At 47.9% G+C, this 17,654-nt stretch overlaps 1 protein-coding gene across 1 annotated transcript in view; it reads left to right on the top strand.

The window, feature by feature from the left end:
* The first annotated feature begins 841 nt into the window (after positions 1 to 841).
* GRK3 (G protein-coupled receptor kinase 3) overlaps positions 842 to 17,654 on the top strand; it is a 71,025-nt gene continuing 54,212 nt past the window's right edge. The window contains exon 1 of the mRNA XM_075718429.1: positions 842 to 954. Coding sequence (XP_075574544.1) covers positions 842 to 954 — 113 coding nt within the window. The remainder of the gene's footprint in view (positions 955 to 17,654) is intronic.

Here is a 17,654-nt window from a genome sequence, read left to right as displayed (position 1 = left end):
GCCGCCGGCAGCAGCACCGGGAGCCGGCCCCGGCCTCCCCGCCGCCGCGGGGTCAGCGGGCCGCCGCCCTCACCTGCGGCGGGGGGCGATGCGGCGGCCGCGGAAGCCCCTCGGGGCCGGGCGGCCCCCGCCGGCGGCCGCCCCCTCGCCGGGATCCCCGCGGGCGTCCCCGGCGGCCTCCCCCCGCCACCCCCCGGCCCCGCCGCGCCGGCGGCCGCCGCGGAATCCAGGTCCGGATTTTTGCAGGCGCCGCCGCCGCCGCCGCGCCGCCCGCCGAGCGCCGGCCGGGCAGCCCCTGCGGCCGCGCCGCCCGCCCATGGCCGCCGAGCCCCGCGGGCGCAGCCGGACCTGCCCGCCCGGCGCCGCGGGGGCCGCGTAGGCTGCGAGGCGCGGGGGGCCGCGCCGGGCGGCCCGGCCGCCGCCATGGGCCCGGCGGGGGCGGGCGAGCGCTGAGGGGCGGCGCGGGCGGGGGGCGCTGCGGCCCGGCCCGGCGCGGCGGGGGCGGCGCAGGGCCGCGGGGGCGGCGCAGGGCCGCGGGGGGGGGTCCCGCCCGCCCGCCGCGGCGGCCGCGGGCTGAGGGCGCGCAGGGCCGGCGGCGAGCCCCGGGCGCGGAGGGCGGGGAGGCGGCCGCTGCCCCCCCGCGATCGCTCGCACACACACACACACACACGCACGCACACACACAGAGGCGCACAGGCGCACCCGGGAGGCGCTCGGCGGCACCGGCGGAGGGGGAGCCGCCGCCGCCCGCCCGCCCGCCCGCCCGCCGCCAACCCCCCGCCTCGGGGGCGGCTGCCCCCGGCGGAGCCTCCATCTGCAGCCCGGCGGCGGGAGCGGGAACATGGCGGACCTGGAGGCGGTGCTGGCCGATGTCAGCTACCTGATGGCGATGGAGAAGAGCAAGAGCACCCCGGCGGCCAGGGCCAGCAAGAAGATCACCCTGCCCGAGCCCAGGTACCGCCCGCCCCGGCCCCTGCCCCGGCTCCGGCCCCTGCCCCGGCTCCGGCCCCTGCCCCGGCTCCGGCCCCTGCCCCGGCTTCGGCCCCTGCCCCGGCTCCGGCCCCTGCCCGGCGGCCTCCCCGCTCCCCGCCCGCCCGCGCCGGCACGGCGCTGCTGGACGTAGCGGGGCGGCGGCGGCGGCCCCTCCGCCGTGCCCGGGCACCCCGCGGCCTCCGGCGCTGCGGGCGGGTGGGCGGCGCGGAGCCCGGGGCTGCGGCCGGAGCGAGTAGTGGGGTCGGGTTGGATGCGTTTATTTGAAACAACTTCTGCAGGCGGTTCTCGGTAGGTGAAGATGTGGAGAAGCCCGCTTCTCCCGGGGGGGGGGAGCGAAATACCAAAACAACAAAATAACCACGGTCCGGGTGTTTATTTGATCCTAAACTTGATGCTTCAGCCAGTGGGTGAGAAATTCTTGAAGTGGTGAGCTAAATAAAATGGTAAAGCCAAACTGAATCATTCTCGCTGTTTTATTCTGCAGAGCTCTTTTTTTTTTTTTTTTTTTTTTTTGGTGATGCTTCATGAGGTTTGACAACAGAGCAGGGAGATGCGGGGAGGGAGGACAGACTTGGGAGAGAGGTTTTTCTCTTAGCAAGCGGCTCACGGAGCGGAGGTGGTGTACGGCGACGAACTAGAGCGGGTCTCGGTCATCGGCAGTGGGCTTCCACAGGTCTCGCCGGGTGAGCCGACGGATGCCTCGGCGTAGCTGAGGTCGTTTTCTTGGGCTTTGGTGGTAAAAGCAGCTTTCCTTCTGAACGGCAGCCCCTGGTTATGCGTGCGTTATCAAATCGCCTGCGCATCGCTTACTGATTTATTGCTGAAATTAAAAGCGAGCTTTCCCTCTCTTTCATGGCTTTGCGTATATATGTTTAAAACGAAGATTTAGCCGGCAAGCAAAGCGCTGCGGCAGAAAGAAATCTAACCCCAAATTTACTGCAAAACGTGTAGGCAGTTTGCAAGCCTACTGGTGGCCTAGCCTAGCTGTCTGCCGTGAACGAGAGATCGCTGAAGCCGTCTTCTCACTTGTTCGCTCGTTTTTCCGCCTTTATGCCTGAATTCTGGGTAGCGCAGTGAGGCTGCAGAACAGGGGAAGGTGAGGGGCACGGGGGTGCCCAGCCTGTGTTAATCCCCCTTGCAGAGGCAGTGAAACCTCGGATAAAGAAGTTTGGCAGTTGTTTTTAAGGTCCAGTTGAGGATGGCTTGCTGGACAGATAAAGGTGCCTGGTTGGTTTTTTTTTTTTTTTTTTCCTGGTATGTGTAAATACAAAAATAATACCCATAAAATTTAGCCTGCTCTCTTAACCTGAGGTACCGCGTGCTTTACTGGGAGTGCTGGTAGCTTTACATTTATCAGCGCTTTGGTTATGTCTGTTGCTGTCCCTAGTGATGTGCAGTGGCGCTCCCTGTTTGCAACAGGGACACGGCCCCTCTGGGGAGGTGAAAGGTGGGGATGTGGAGAGCGTGCAGGGGAGGAGTCCTTCCGACGCGGTGAGAAATAACAGCGGCGTTGCCGCTTGCGGGGAGGCTCGAAAGCTGCTGCCTGGAACGACATCCCCTCGTGCAAAGCGCGGTGTCAAGCCTTCTCACGTGGCGCGAGGCCTGGAGAACCTGCGGCGTACCGCTCTCCTTCTCCAGGACTGGCGTTTTGCGGTGTTTGGTAGCCCCCCTGAGCTCGGAGAGACGGTTCCCCCACCTTCGGCTCTGCAGGGCGGGAAGTGGCAGCCAGGTGTGGGAGCAAGTTTCGCAGAGTAGGAGGACAGGTGAAGGGTTAGGTGGCTGAAACGCCTCGCTCCTAGAGCTGCATGTGGAAGAACCTGTTTGCAGATTACATGAAACGTTAAAGGAAAAAAGATTGTTTGCCATGCCCCCCTGGGCTGCCGTGCTCCGCAGAAGGTGGGAGGCCTTAAGCGAGGGAGAGGTTTGCGGCTGCGAGCGGTGCCAGGGTGCCATGGGACGGGGCCCAGCGATGAATGAGAGGAAGCGTGGCCATAAATAAGAACAGAGACTTACCTAAGCCTGGGACCACAAACGGTTCTAGATTGCTTGAAATGACTGAACTTCTCAGCTTCTAACTGAAACCAGGGATTTCCTCATACAGTAGGAAATTGTGACCGTTATTCTGGTGTCAGATGTCTTCGTGCTGGTTTTTGGTTGGGTTTTTTTTGTTTGATCCCTCTCATTAAAACAGACATGGTGTGTTGGGTATACTTAAATATCTGTATCACTGGCAAAGTGATTCATTTAAAATTATACAAATCGTCTCGTTAAATGCAGGTTGATATAGTAACAGTAAAAAAACCAACACACAAAGTCCTTCTTAGGAGTTTGAAATCAAACAATTTTTCCAAATAATTTTTTTTTTTTTTTTTTCATTTCTGTGCGTGTATGTGTGAGAGCAGCTCCTTGGAGGAGCGTGAGCACAGCTTTGTAATGCCGGGCTGTGAGCAGCCATCGTCGCGTTTGGCTCCTGGCCGTCACCGGGACGGATACCAGGAAGGTCACTGGAATATCACATCCACACTTGAAAATAAATGTCTCTGCCTTATTGCAGGGCTCTTCTTGCAGGAATGCGTTCGGTGTCAGTTTATCTCCGGCGGGCAACCACTGCGCAGCGACCGCGTCCTGTGCTGCTGACGTTCTCTCCCCCAAGAAATATTACAGAGGTTTTACCCCCCTATTACAATTTGTTTCTTTGCTGGAGCCTGGTACACCTGTCAGCACCGTTTTATCTTTCTGAGATAAGACTGACACTAAATGAAGTAACTGAGTTTACTGTAATGCAAATTTGAGGGGGCTTCCTGTTTACAAGGAAATAGCTGTAGTGCAGGCAGAATAAATTCCAAGGCTGCAGGCCAAGGCTTAGCAGCAAATAAACTGTAGGGGTGAAGAGTTTATTGGCCATGGGGCTGATTATTGCTGAGTTTACATGAAGCATCCCCAGACTGTTTTTGTGCCGAAATTGTTGAATATCACAGTTTGGGAAGAAAGAGGACAGAAAACACTAATGAGACAAGAGTGCCTAAGGAAGAGGCTTAGTGTGTTTTTGTTGTTTTTTTTTTAAAAACACCAAAACAAAACAACCCTTTTTCCATCCTCTGTCATCTGCTTTTCCTTCCCTTCTGCGTTTCCTCCTCTCGTTCCTAAGAGCCTTGCCAAGAACTGGGAAAGCTGCGATATCTTTTAGTTTTACGCTGTTTCTTAAAAGCCTGTTTTGCGGGTGGATTCGCATGGGTGGACAGAAGGGCTGTCAAAGGCAGAATGACCTGCAGAAGTAGGACCTAAAATGGAAAAGAAGACATACGTATTAAAATATGAGCAAATATGAAACCTTAGTCTTTTTCTGCAGAATTACGGTCAAATATTTTTAAGTCTAGGGGGAAAGGAGTAAATTAATGGCAGTCTTAATTTTTTAGGCTATTCAGCAGACTTTGGAAGTTTTTCCCTTTCCCATGTAAATTTTAGATTTCCCTTATTTTGGCCAAAGGGAGTGGAGGAACGCTATGTAACAGCTCTTTTTATTTGCCAGCAGCTTCTTCTGTTTCGAGTAAAGGATTTGCATAATGTGAAGTTGAGAAAAATAGTCCAGGAAATCAGGTAATTGGGACCAAAGAGGGTGCAGGGCTTGCAGAGGGCTTGCATACAGCACTGCTGTCCTCACACTGGCTGCGGCCGTCCTCGCCAGGAAAGTTAACATTAAAGCTTCCCTACTATAAACATCACGTAAGCTTAGGGTGCTTTTGGTGTACAAATACCAAGGGCATGGTAACAAAACATAGCATGCATCTGTCCAGGCTTCTCTCCTGCTTCTCTTGCTGCAGTTGTAGATGTTTCTCATCTCGTCTTTCCTTTTCTAACCTGCTTATTTCAGTAATTACCTCCCTCTCAAGTTAATTCTTCGTTTTCTCCCAACCTTTTTCTTTGGTCTCCTACCTTCCTCTGAATCCTACCCCTCTGGGGGGAAAAAAAAAGGCACGTTGCAGTCACTTATTTCTTAAAAATCAGACTTTTAACATGACATTTTTCCTCAGTTACCATCCCATCTTCACTCTGTCTCTGGAGATGAAGACTAACGCACCGGTACCCCAGCTCCTTCTTGCCAGGACAGTTTAGTCTGTGATGTGCTCTTTGCTTTCTTATCTAGTATTCAAACTAACCTGTTTAAAACCCTAATTGAGGTTCATTGGTTGCTTTTTCTTTTCCAATTCCATCCTGAGCTATTTGTGATCTTGCTTTCTTCCTGTTACAGTGCTGAATATTGGCGAAACCCAAGCGACATCTCCCACTAGGCGTTGAGCATCATTACTCTACTCTGTCCTGTATGGCTTCTGCTTTTTCAGTTTTGTTCTCTTGGCATTATTATACTCTTTCTCTGAATTTCAGTTGTTTCTTTGATGTGTCCTTCAACGTGTTTGTGCACCTCCTGAAACTTCCGTAGTATCTCTGAGTTACAGGCTAAAACTCCTCTGTCTCTCTGCTGCCAGTTTTGGTTACTCTGACGGTATTTTCTCCGGCTTTGTTTAACACCTTCTTGTTGTGCTTATTCATTTAGAGTGCTGCCTCTAAGAAAATTTTCTTGACAATTGTTTGTGTAGTTTTCGTATTTGCGGCTGTTACGCTCGTGTCATCCCTTTGCGCCTTTCTAGGTGCTTCTTTGTTGCTTCAGGCGTACTGTTCAGTTTTGGGCTTCTGCAGGTAGCACGTCTCACTGAACACCTCTTGCTTGATGTCACGGTGTTGAAAACTACTGCAGCTGGCTGGTGCTGCCGGCTCCCGTCGTTCCCCTATGGAAGTTGAGAGGCACTGCCTGCTTTGGTCCGTGCTGTTCATTGGCATCACGTCTACAAAACTCCTCCCCTGAATCCCTCATTAAAACACTCTTTTGTTATGAAGCTTAGGAAGTTTGACCGTGATTAATCTGCCAGTGCTTGCTGTGTCGATGCAGTGTTTGTCATGTTTACTGCTGGGGTTTCCTGTCTGTCTGCCTCTATCCATTTGCATTCCCTTGTCTCCGATGGCAAGCCCGGGACCTGGAATGGCTTTTTGTGGTGTTGATCCCTGGCACAGCACAGCGGGGTCTAACAGCGTCTCATCAGTGATGTTGATACCAAACCCCCTTACTCTATATGCGGCGTGTTGAGAGAATGTAGTGGCTCCAGTGGCTCTTTGTACTATGTTATGCTTCTTCCTCGCGGTCTGAGTGCAGATGGTAGAAACCTTGAAAATTACTGTTTCCAGAAAAAAAGTAGGCCCGGATTTTTCAAAGGCTTATGCATTTACTGGGCTTTGCACAGAAATGGTGCCAATGAATGCAAAGTTAAATAGGAGATGATATGGAGGATTAAGGATCTAATGGTTAATTCAGATGAATCTGTGTCATGGTAACTTTAGCTCTGTGAGGTGGTGGTACTTTACTGAAGCTTGTTCCATCTGCTTGAGGCAATAATGACTGTAAATTATTTTAGTAGGACTTCTTAAGCTTGACTGTCTAAAATTTCAAAACAGTTTAGGTTTTTGTTTGACATTTACAATTTTTTTAGTGTCAAGCAAGATTGTTTCTTGGTATTTTTATACCACTTCCAGTACTTACTAAAAATTGAATTGAAAAATCTGAATCAGTAAGAAATTAAAACCAGCATGCAGGACTCTCAAACTGTTCAAAATGGTTTCATCGACATGTAGTTTGTGAAACTAGAGAAGGAAAAAGGATTCTAAATGAAAGGTTTTTATAAGCTGATTTATTATTTTGTAGTTATACTATATTGCACTGTTTGAGTTGAACATTTAAGCAAAGAGTAAAGGAAGGAAAGCTTGGTGAGAGCTGAAGATGGCTGAATACGTGGTGTACACCGGGCAAGTATTCTGGGAACTAGGGTAAGTGCTGTAGGTGAACCTGAAGTAGGTGTGTATAGGAGGCAAGCAGCGTGGATTTGTACTTTTCAAGGTCAGAGCATCCCCGTTAAACGGGGCACCTCATGGTTCACTGGGCACTTTCTTGAAGCGGGTAGTAAACTGCTTGAATGGATGCATACCATGTTACCGTGCTTCCGAAAGCGTTGCCATCCAGTAGGTGCAACTAATATTTCTGAGATGGTGAATGTCTTCTCATTTCAGTGAGACAGCAGAGCATCTGCCTGTTTTCCAAGTGCTAAAACACCTGTGAGAGTGCTTTTGAGACACTTGAGCATGCCTTTTGTCCCCCTGCCCCTCAAGCGATAGTGCTGTTCGGTGGGGTATCCAGAGAGCAGCGTGAGCACACTGCGCTTGCCCATCGTGCTTGTGTCGCGTCCTAGACTATCCCTCTATTTTATTTCCTTACTTAAAGTATTAAATTATTATTGATGGTTATGGTCAAGAAAGGCATTGTTCATTTCATTTAGTGCAATTCATAGTAATGTATGTGTTTCGAAGGCTAGTTTACATGTTCAGGAATGATGAAGTATGTAGCCCGAAGCTTATCTTACGTTGCTTGGGTGAAAAGGCATGCTTGACTATTCATATGGTAACTGTTTGAGGAGGGGGAAAAAAACCTTGTTTTTTTTCTGAACTAGCATTACAAGAAAGACTGAACATATGTGTTTTTGTTGTGGAATAGCTTAGTCCTGCTCAGGGTGAGTATGGATGACAGAGTAGCTAAATTTTGTATAGAAATTCAGCCTCCTAACTTTGCTGTCAGTAGAAGCGTGTGGTTGAGAAGGTAGTAAAAAGATGGCTTTCTCAAAATAGTTTAGCATACATATGGAAAGCTAGGGCTGGCGACAAAGTGTACTTGCTTTTTATCTCAAGTTAGCTTTGTAGTACAGTATTTTCTTAGCAGAAAAAATGCATGCTTTAGGGATGGGTATGGACTGTCAGCGTAGGAGCTTGTATAAGAGAGCTCCTGCTTGCTGCGGGTGCTGCTCTCTGCACCAGTTGGGTGTTCTCTCACTTGGGAATTCAGGTCATTACTTGTTGTAACTGCAGTGTCTGATACCTCAATAAAAGACAGGCCTTTACAGAAGAGCATGGGAAGATGAAGGTCCTGTTGCAAAGCTCTTGCGGCTTTAATAGACAAGAAATGAGAGTCTGGAAGAAGGGCACTGTTGTTACCTGTATTGTACAGATCAGAAGCTAAGCCAGTTAGAAAATAAATGGTGTGCCTTTGCTCACACATAGGACGTTTGGCAGATGCAGGGGTTGAAGTTAGATTTTCTGAGCTTCAGGTAAGCAGTGGAGGCCCTGGACTGTCCCAGCTCCTGAGCATGCATTGCTTGGGGCGTCTCTGGGCACGGGAAAGAGAGATCCAGCCTTAAGAGAGACGTTCCAATTAGTTCTCCTGTGGGGATGCTATAAGGCTGAGGCTTATGTTTTGAAACATAGACCTTCCCTTGGGCGTCATTACCTTAATTAAGGAAAAAGGTAAATGAGGGTGATCTGCAGAGAGATCAGCGCGCAGATTTCTGTTACTGTGCTAAAAACAGAGGGATGTTTCTAGGGACGTTTTTGGGGAAAGCTTCCGTAACGTGATGTTGCACGATGGGTGTTATGCATCTGTGTGATCCTGTGTGGCGCCGGGGAGCCGGTGCCTGGTGCGGGTGGGCTGTGGGTGCTGCTGGCACCTGCCTGGAGCTGCGGCCAGGGCTTGGCGCATCGACCGCAGAGAGTTCGGCCGAGCTGCGGCACACGGAGCACGCTTGGTGTTTCTAGTGGGAGATACATACAGGCAGACTTGTCTTTTCGGTAAAATTAATAAACCTTGCAGCTATTACTCCTTTTATAGGTATGACGGCTTTTCGGCGTCTGGACCTTCCCATGTGAAATGTTTTCAGCAAAACGCTGGAACTGTAACATCAGGAAATGAATGTATGCAGCTCTTGGTTGCTGTTCTGGTGAAATCATGTGGAATGGCCTGGTTTAATCTTCTTACCAAGAATAACATTTTTTTGGTAATTAATAAAATTAGAAAAAAGCCTATCAGGAGCTGTCAGGTCCAGGTGCATAAACCGAATCACATACTTTAATTGAACTAAATTGATGTAAAAGCAGCAGTTCTAGCTTTAGAAAATACAGCTGTGTTCTACAGAAAGAGCTTCACCCCATGCTTACTAGCTTCTCCAAGAAAATCATTCCAATACTGAATAAACACCTATATAAATATGCCTTGCGTAAATAAATAAAAGTTTCTGAGGGTGTTAGGAGAAACCGCTTCCAGATAGAAGCCCCCCAGTCCCCTTCCAGCGTGCCAGGAATTTGTCCTGTCAGCATGTGTCATGTCCTATTGAGAAAGGAACTGGGGAAAAGGCAGATTTCTCAGGATCTGGGAGAGCTGCGCAAATCAAAGCCTTCGTTAAACGCCGGCAGAAATTCAGTCCAGCTGATGCAGCGTGTTTGCGATCCGCCGCGCCAGACAAGCACCGGCTGCACTGCGACCGCTGCGCACTTGGCTGCAGCCTTGGGGGGCTCCGCGGGGACGCGCATCGCGGAAGCTCTGTACGGAGCCCGGAGCGGATGGGTGCTCGTCACCCAGGGGGAGCTGCTACCTCTGCTTAAGGTGCAGATGAGAAGGCAGCTCCCACTAGCTTCTGCATCCTCCCAGAAAATTAAAAAGCGCCGGGGAACCCAATAAAATACTTAATGCTTCAAACCTTAGAGGAAGACACCCCTCTCCCGAGGGGCTGAGCGCAGAACGCAGCCTCCACGTGACAGCTCTCTGGATGCTACTTGGCTGCTATTCTGTTTACTGCATTTCTGTCTTAATTTCAGAAGGGCAAACAAGCTCTGTGAAACGCGAGTATTTGTTAAGCTGAACTTTAAATGAGAAGACGCCAAAACGCGGGTAGAGGTTTTACTCTTGAGGCTTCCAGCGTCTGCTGAAAGAAGCCTGGCTGCACCACCAGCAGACCTGGTCAGGACCTTGGTTCGGGCGGCTGCGGTTTACCGGCTGCCCTTGAGCGTTTTGGCTTTTCTGGCTTTGCTTCCCAGCCCTCGGTGGGTATTAAGGATAGCCGAGGTAGTGCCTCTGACGTGACTTTCCTTTCTGAGCCTTCTCATCATTTGCTGGTTTTAAGTCTGCAGCCTGGCTTCCCTGTGTCTGCCCCATCACGTTCTGTTCATTTCCACATTTAAGCGGTTCTGTGCCTCTGTGCATCAGTCCTCTGATTTTTTAAATTTAAAAAAAAATTTTTTTACCCCAGATTTTCCCAATGTTCTTTCCAAATTGTTCTAATTATTACAATTACTTTGTTCACATGTCCCTTACTTCTGGGACCTTAAAATAACTGCCGGCTTAAAACGCGCAACGTGAAGCAAAAGATCAATGAAGACAATTTTGAACTTCTTTTTTTGTTTTGCTTTAGGAGAATCGCTGCTGCGGTGTTTGGGATGCAAGGCACGGGAGGGATGCTTGCCTGTTCAAAGGGGATCGTTTCCTCTGGGGGAGAAAAAATTACGGGAACATTTCTGTAGTTTTAACTTTTTTAAAAGAGTTCTGAGAAGGTCTGATTCTTAGGCCAAATATTTCTTAACAGATTTCCCTTTTGATCAATCTTGCATTGCTAAACCTTTTAAATGCACTTTTACAAAGGAAAAAAAAAAAAAGTGTTGGCGGTAATGGCTGTGTGCCATTCTGCCGCTGGTTTGAATTGTACTTGTTGACCCTGTCATGCTTTCAGCTCAAAGGCCTTTGGGGCAGGATCTTTGGTCCAATTTTAGCAACTTTATGATGGATTTGGATAGGGCAAATAACCATTTAAGTCTCTGTAAAACTGTATTCTGAGACTACTATACATTAATAAATAAATCACAGGCGAATGTAGTGTGTTTCAGTCAATGTTGGCCGTAGTTCCTGGTAGCTCAGTTAATGTTTATGCTTGCATGCGACTTTTAAAGAAAGTTCTAAACATTTTATAGCTATGGAAAGATTAAAAAAACCTGGCACGACTTCAGTAATTTTGTATTTGTTTAAAAAAAAAAATTATGATTGACGAATTACTTAATTGCAGTAGGAGCAAGGAGATGAGATTTTGCTCCGATTTCTCTTTCTTGTAATTTCTCAGTAGCAGCATTTTGGTGGAAGGGCAAGTCCTTGACATTACAATTCAGTGTAATTATTCCTGAAAAATTCATGTACTTAGACACAAGCTTTTGTATTAGTTTCAGATTTCAGCAGTGATAATGCAAATGATCCTCAAGGAACATAAGGACAGTGCGTATTTTGAAATGGTGGCTACATAGTTATTGCTTTTGGCTCCCTTGTTGTAAACTTGCTCTATTAATATAATTTGCATAAGTGAAGCTGCTTCGTCTCCTGGATGAGATGCGCGCACCAGAGGGGGGTTGTGGGAAAGTGTTGCTGAGCTTTAATCCCTTCCATCCCAAACAGGGTTCTTGGGTGGAATATGCTATTAATCATCCTTGACAATTATAAGAGCATTAGTTCACTGCGGTGAAATGACTTGGCAGCGGGCTTAGCATAAACTTCAGAGGGTGTGCAAAGGCAGGAGGTGGGACAGAAATGGGTGAACTTGAGACAGAAAATGGCAGAGCCCTGTTCTTGTCCTGTGTGACATCCAGTGCAGGAATAACTGGGATTTGTGGCTGCGTGTATAGGTACGCACCCAGCTGGGGCTGTGCGGGCACGCATGTGGATGTGCTGTGTTTATGGAGAGAAATGAAACTGTTTGGTTTCACTCATTGGTACTTTATTCGTCAGCTGATGAGACAAAGAGTAGAATGAGCATGTGCGCTAATTAATGTGGCACCAATGATCACTTTTATTTCTCTATTAAATAATGAAGTCAGTTGGATATTGCATTGCTGTCACGGGTATTCTAGTAATATTAGAGGATGCTCAAAAGTAAAAGAATAAAAGGAACATAGTTTTTCCATGTTATTTCATTGTTGTCCAAAAATGTTTTTTCACAGTCTTCTAATGATTTGTTTCCTCTTCAAATATGGAATCTTACAAGTAATAGATAAATATATCAGATTAGATGGCCTAATGGTCCTTTCTGGCTTTCTGTGCTGGGAAGTTACTTTGTCCCATTAATTGCTCAAACAGAAGTTGCAATGAGTGAAAGACCCTTTTATAGCATCTGAGAACAAAATCATTTGGAGAAGTATTAACTTCTGCTGAACTTTGAACTGGGTGCGAGTCTGAGAGGAAGCAAAGTTAAATGGATTGAATGGTTTGTGGTATGTTCACTATTTTTTACTTCTTATGTAGGAGGGGAGCTAATTCTTTTTTACTGGTTGCGTCAAGTGTCTGCCCTTTGCCTTCACCCCTAAAGTGGAGCATTAAGGTGACCTGAGGGCTGTGATCCAGTGACTCACTGCAATTTACAGTCTCGTTCAAGGGGATTTTTCTGTTCAGTTGGAGAGGTACTTCATGCCAGCGATGAACGTATTACAAGAAAATAATAGCATCGTTAGTAACCAGTCACACAGATTTACTCTTCATGTTGAGATGTTTCTTTCCTTCTCGCTGTCGTCTTCTGTTATGCGACTTGTTTTCTTTCCTACTCCGCAAAAGCTGGGTAAAAATACTTTAAGGAGAAACCGTATTACTAATGACGCATTGGTAGTATTATACTTCAGACTTTCAGATTTTCTTCCCATCTGAAATGGGGTCTAAGCAGGCTTAGTTATTTTCTGACTTGCAGGCGCGAGCGCGGGTCTTGGTGGGCTTGGCGAGGCTTCCCTGCGTCTGCGGGCTGGTGCGTTTGTGCAGAATGGGAAGGCAAAGAAGAAAGGGGAGATGGAAGCTGGATGGCATGAGGGGATGTGATAAATACGGTGCGGAAAGCAAGGTGAGACAGGATGAGAGAAGGGTTTGAAAAAGGGAAATAGGGAGTGATAGCAAGAAGGGAGAGGAGAAAGCAGACAAGAATACATGGAAGGCGACTGTCCGGTGTGGAAACGGGGCGCTTGAGGCGCAGAGAGCGGCAAGGCGATGAGGGGCAGCGCAGAAGGTTGGCAGTCAAAGGCAATGGTAATTTAGTTGCTGAATATCTAGCGTGTTCTTGAAATCATTATTAGCATTTGAGTAGTTTTTGGATGTGCCAGGAGCCATCAGCAGCTTAGTGTGCTGGGTACAGAATACACACCTACCTGCCCTGACGACAGAGACGGGGAGGAAAAAGAAATACAGCTTTATTTTACAGACTGGGGATCTGAGGCAGGTAACATTTATGACTTGCCCAAGATGATACAGGAAACGTTGGTAGAGTTAAATACTGAACTCCGCTCACCTCAGACCAGTCTCTGTAAAGTTGCCATTTCATTCTTGTTTCATTTTTCTGTTCTCCTTTTTCTGTTTCAGTTTATAGGTGAATATATTAGTGAGTGTAACTGCGCATTCTTAATGTAGGTATGATTCTTTAATGCTTACAATAAGGCCAAACATTTTTTTTCAAGCTGTGGTGTGCATGTGTGCACCTGTACAACAGATAACATCCCACAAATGTGAGCTCTTATTGATTTATAAGAAAAAATAATGTGCTTTTGTGATAAATAATTAAAAGCTCCTTTAAGCTTCCTACAGTAGTAGGAAGGCCAATAGTAAGTAGCTTTTTGATCTAGTTCCAATAGTAAGAGTATGTATACATACACGTAGAATCGCATCTTTCTTGACCCTTTCCATTTCCTAGGTGTGAGATGCTTTCGAAAGAACTCCTGCGTAATTTATATAGCAAACCTGCGGGGACAAAATCCACGTGTCTTTGAAATTAATAGCAGAACTTTTAGGAAATGTCAAAATGAATGCTGCTTGTTTTACCCTCCTCTGTAACTTCTAGCTTCTGCATGTGTCCGCATCCACTGCAGTCACGCTCCCGGCTGACTTGGGCTGCCTGACGGACGGTTCCTCGGGCTCCGTGGCCACCCTGGGGCTCTGCGGTTGCAGATGCAGTTGGACACCCAGCAGAAGTTTAATTTCTTCCGATAGGTATGCTTATTGTTGGAGTCACAGAGTATTACTCATCTCTTACGGGGAGGCGGGGGGACCAGAGCAGGAGTAACCGTGGCTGTCGGCACTGGCGTGTGGCTGCAGCCAAGGGCAGATTTTGGCTCTGGGGTGCGCTCCCTAAGGGACCTCCTGGTTTGCCGCTTCTGGCGTAGGTCGCCCGAGAGGGAGCATTTCGGATGAGTGGTGCTCTTGCTGTGCACATGTCCTTTTCTGTGTTAAAGAGAACATAATGTGTTTTCCTCTTAGTTTTTTCAGGAGACGTGCTTTCAAGTAGGCATTTTCTGCCCGTCCCGACCTTGCCGCTGCGACTGTTGTCTGTGCCCTGTCAAACTGTATGCCACCATGCTACTCGCAGACAGTGAGAGCTTTTTAATTACAGAATGTATTTTAACCTTGAAGGTTGCTTTCCAGTGGTTTCCTTTGATCAAGTCTGAAAAACCAGGATGCTGGCTATAGTAACTTGAGCTTCAAGATACAGCTCAAAGCTCCTTTTAACAGATTCTTCAGCTCACGCTTGTAATAAACCTCTTCTGCGGGGAGGTGGAGGAGCTGGCCAGGTTGGAGTGACCTGTGCTGTTCACAAAGTTTATGGTTTGATGACGGTGCAGATAGCCATCTTTCCGCCTGCTTCTGGGCAGGCAGCGCGCTCTGAGCGGCTTCGCAAGCCTGGTGCTTTTGCTCAGCCCCTTCTTTAAAGGCAGCTTCTCCCGTGGGGCTGCAGGAGATGAGCCCGCTGAGCACCCACATCCATGCTGCGGCACCCCGCTGCCCGCGCCCCTCGACACCCGCGTGAGGCGCTACGTGGGTATCGTTGGCATTGCTAGGGATAGAAATGCTCATTTTATTTGCGATTAAAAAAACCTCTCCCCAGATGCCTTCACTGTCTCACCGCTGCGTTAGTTCTCTCTGACTGCCCTCGGCGCGGGTGCTGCTGCCTTACACATGTAAGCGTGGTGCAGCTCCCTCGCCTGCCTGGTCATGGGCCAAGGGCTGCATTGTGCCCGCAGCTACGTGCTTAAATTTGGTCCCGGTTAAACCAGCGATACGGTATCCGGAGCCCAAGTTGCATTTCTCGCAAGATTTTAAGCCTGCCTTTTGATTTCCCCTAAACAGACTTGTCCTGTTATTTCAGTTGACTTGCGGTATGTGGACAGCAAACTGTTTCTGAAATGTTGGTTGTTTGCTATTTTCTTCCTCTCTGAAATAAAAAATAGATGGACAAAAGGTTTTGCTGCGGTACAGTCGGATATGCTTTTGTTTCTGAAGTCTCCCTGGATTTCATTTTTAGCCAGCTTTTGTTTCTGCTTATTTTGAGTGTTGCTATTAAGGTAGACCATGCTGTGAACTGAGATGAACTTATGCAAAAAGTCCACTTCTCGCATTAGCGCGTTGTTTGCGCTAAAAGCATATTTGGATATGGAAGGCTTTTCAGAAATGGCTGTTTTTCTGTGAAATGCAGCTTTTAATCCCAGATTGTTTACGTGTAGGGCAACTAATGATTCAATATACAAAGGCAGAGAGGGAACCTTCCTTCCCATTTGTGGAACGTGCTAGGCTCCATTTTAAAATTTCCCATCCTTCTGAAGGATATATGGATTCTGCTTCATTTCTTTTGACCACAGTAGGATTTTTACCTCAAGCTTCCGTGTGAGAATTAGAAGGCGATTATTCTGGGCAGTCATAATGCACTCTGTGTAATTTACTCCTGTTTATTCATATGGATAAGGAGAAATGATTTTTAAGGGGTGAAAGTCTGTTGTTTAGAAGCTGGAATGCAGTGTGGACTCCCGTAGCCTGTGATCATTTTACAGATTTGTTCAGATTCTGTAGCTGCAAAAACGTTTTGTTCCTTTGACGTGTTACCCATCAGACCAGAAGTGCTAGATGTCAAGGGAGAGGAGGAGAAGCGCTGGAGAGATTTGTTCGTTACACAACCAGAGTGTTTTCCTGGACACTTCAGTCATACGTTAAATTTTTCATTATCTTCTCCCATTGTCTAGACTAAGAGATGTTTATGTAATTTCTTGCAGTGCACTTGTTCGAGCGGAGGAAAGCTTTCTTGATGTCATTGTTATTAAAAAGGCTTATTATGTTACTGATGGTCTAGCGGTCAGTGGGAATGGGACGTTGCCGAAGAGTGCTCCGAGCGCAGGGGCTGCGATGGGCAGCGCTGATGGGCTCGGGTCAGCCAGGAGGCAGAGGAGGGGCAAGGTTGTGGTCTTTGGTGATGCACACCCTGTTCGTTTGTAAGCGGTCCTCCTGTAAGCATGGAGAGACAAGGGAAGGTGTGGGTGGGAGAGGTCCTCCTGTAAGCATGGAGAGACAAGGGAAGGTGTGGGTGGGAGAAGAGGGATGCGGAGGGAAGGAGCCCGCGGGCGGGCAGAGCTGCAGGGCTCTCCTGGAGCATCCTGGGCTGAAGGCTGCCGTCCCCCGGTCCTGCCAGCCTGGCCGCTCTGCTCCGCAGCCCGGCGCTGCTGGGGCAGGCTCTACGGCTTTTACTGCCCGTGCTCACTGGCACATGACGGTGTCAGGACGACTGGAGGTATTTTGCCACCGATGCGCTAACGCTTTATGGATTTAAGAGCAGAATTAGGTTTTATGGTCACCGTTTTAAACATGTTAAGCTAGGATGTGCGTTTTTTAAAATCTACCCATAGAACAGGCGGCCAAATTTTGCAGTTCTGGCATTTACACGATAAATTTTATTTCACTATCTTGCTTTTCCCGAGTACAGAACATAGAATCATAGAATGCTTTGGGTTGGAAGGGACCTTGAGAGGTCATCTACACGATCTCTATTTACTGCTTCCTCTTCATTTGAAATCAGTATTTCGTTTAGGTTGTAAAAATACACAGAGAGTAGACCTAGTTTTTAATGAACAAATAAAAAGACCAGCAAGTTCATCACCGAATGTCTGAAACCTGATAACAACGTTTAGCCCTCCCAATTCTTGGTTAACTTGATGTGGTGGTTAGCCCCCGGAGTTCTCGCTTTGGATCACAGTGCTCATAGATCTGTGTTCCATGTGGGGCTTTGAGATATACATAGAAACTGTTAATAGAATAATTTCCTAGGTTGGGGTTTAGGGCCTTCAAGTTAATTTTTTGGCTTTTATGATAGACTTTTCTGGTCAGGTCATTCAGACTTCATGCCTCAGGTCCTCATTTGAGGAGGAGCGCAAATACTTTCCTCCCTCAGAGATGATGAAAGAGATGTTTCTTAATATTTGTGAGGTTTTTCAGGAGCTCTGCTGGTGGGGTCCTTGTAAGCATGTGAGAGAGGACGGTCTCAGCCCTTCGCAGGACTGTCTGTGAGGTCTGCAGCTTTTTTGGGCAGGGCTCTGCTGCTTATGGTGACCCAAAACTGCACAAGTACCTGTTAATTAAGAGGCTTTAGAGAAAAAATGGATGAGAAGTAACCACAGTAGTCTAGTTTTTCCTCTCCAGGAAATGTTAAAATTTGTCCATGAGAACTGGCTTGTTCTGCTGCATTTCAGAAGTAGGATTTTCAGTTTTTTCCTGATGTGAAGTAGTTCAGAGTCCACATTTTACAAGGATTAGGTGCGCTCAGTCTTACTTCTGCAGAAATGTGAGTGGTATTTAACAAGCTCGTTTAGGGCATGAGTACTTTGTGCAGGGTCTTTGTGGTTGTTTTTTAAAAATAAATAGTACATATGAAAATATCAATTTTAAAATTGGAAACAGGAAAAGTCTGGTG

The sequence above is a fragment of the Pelecanus crispus genome, chromosome 11 (assembly GCF_030463565.1).
Source record: "Pelecanus crispus isolate bPelCri1 chromosome 11, bPelCri1.pri, whole genome shotgun sequence".
Classification (NCBI taxonomy): Eukaryota; Metazoa; Chordata; class Aves; order Pelecaniformes; family Pelecanidae; genus Pelecanus; species Pelecanus crispus.
The sequence above is the reverse complement of the archived record's forward strand: the minus strand, read 5'-3'. Positions and strand labels throughout refer to the sequence as shown.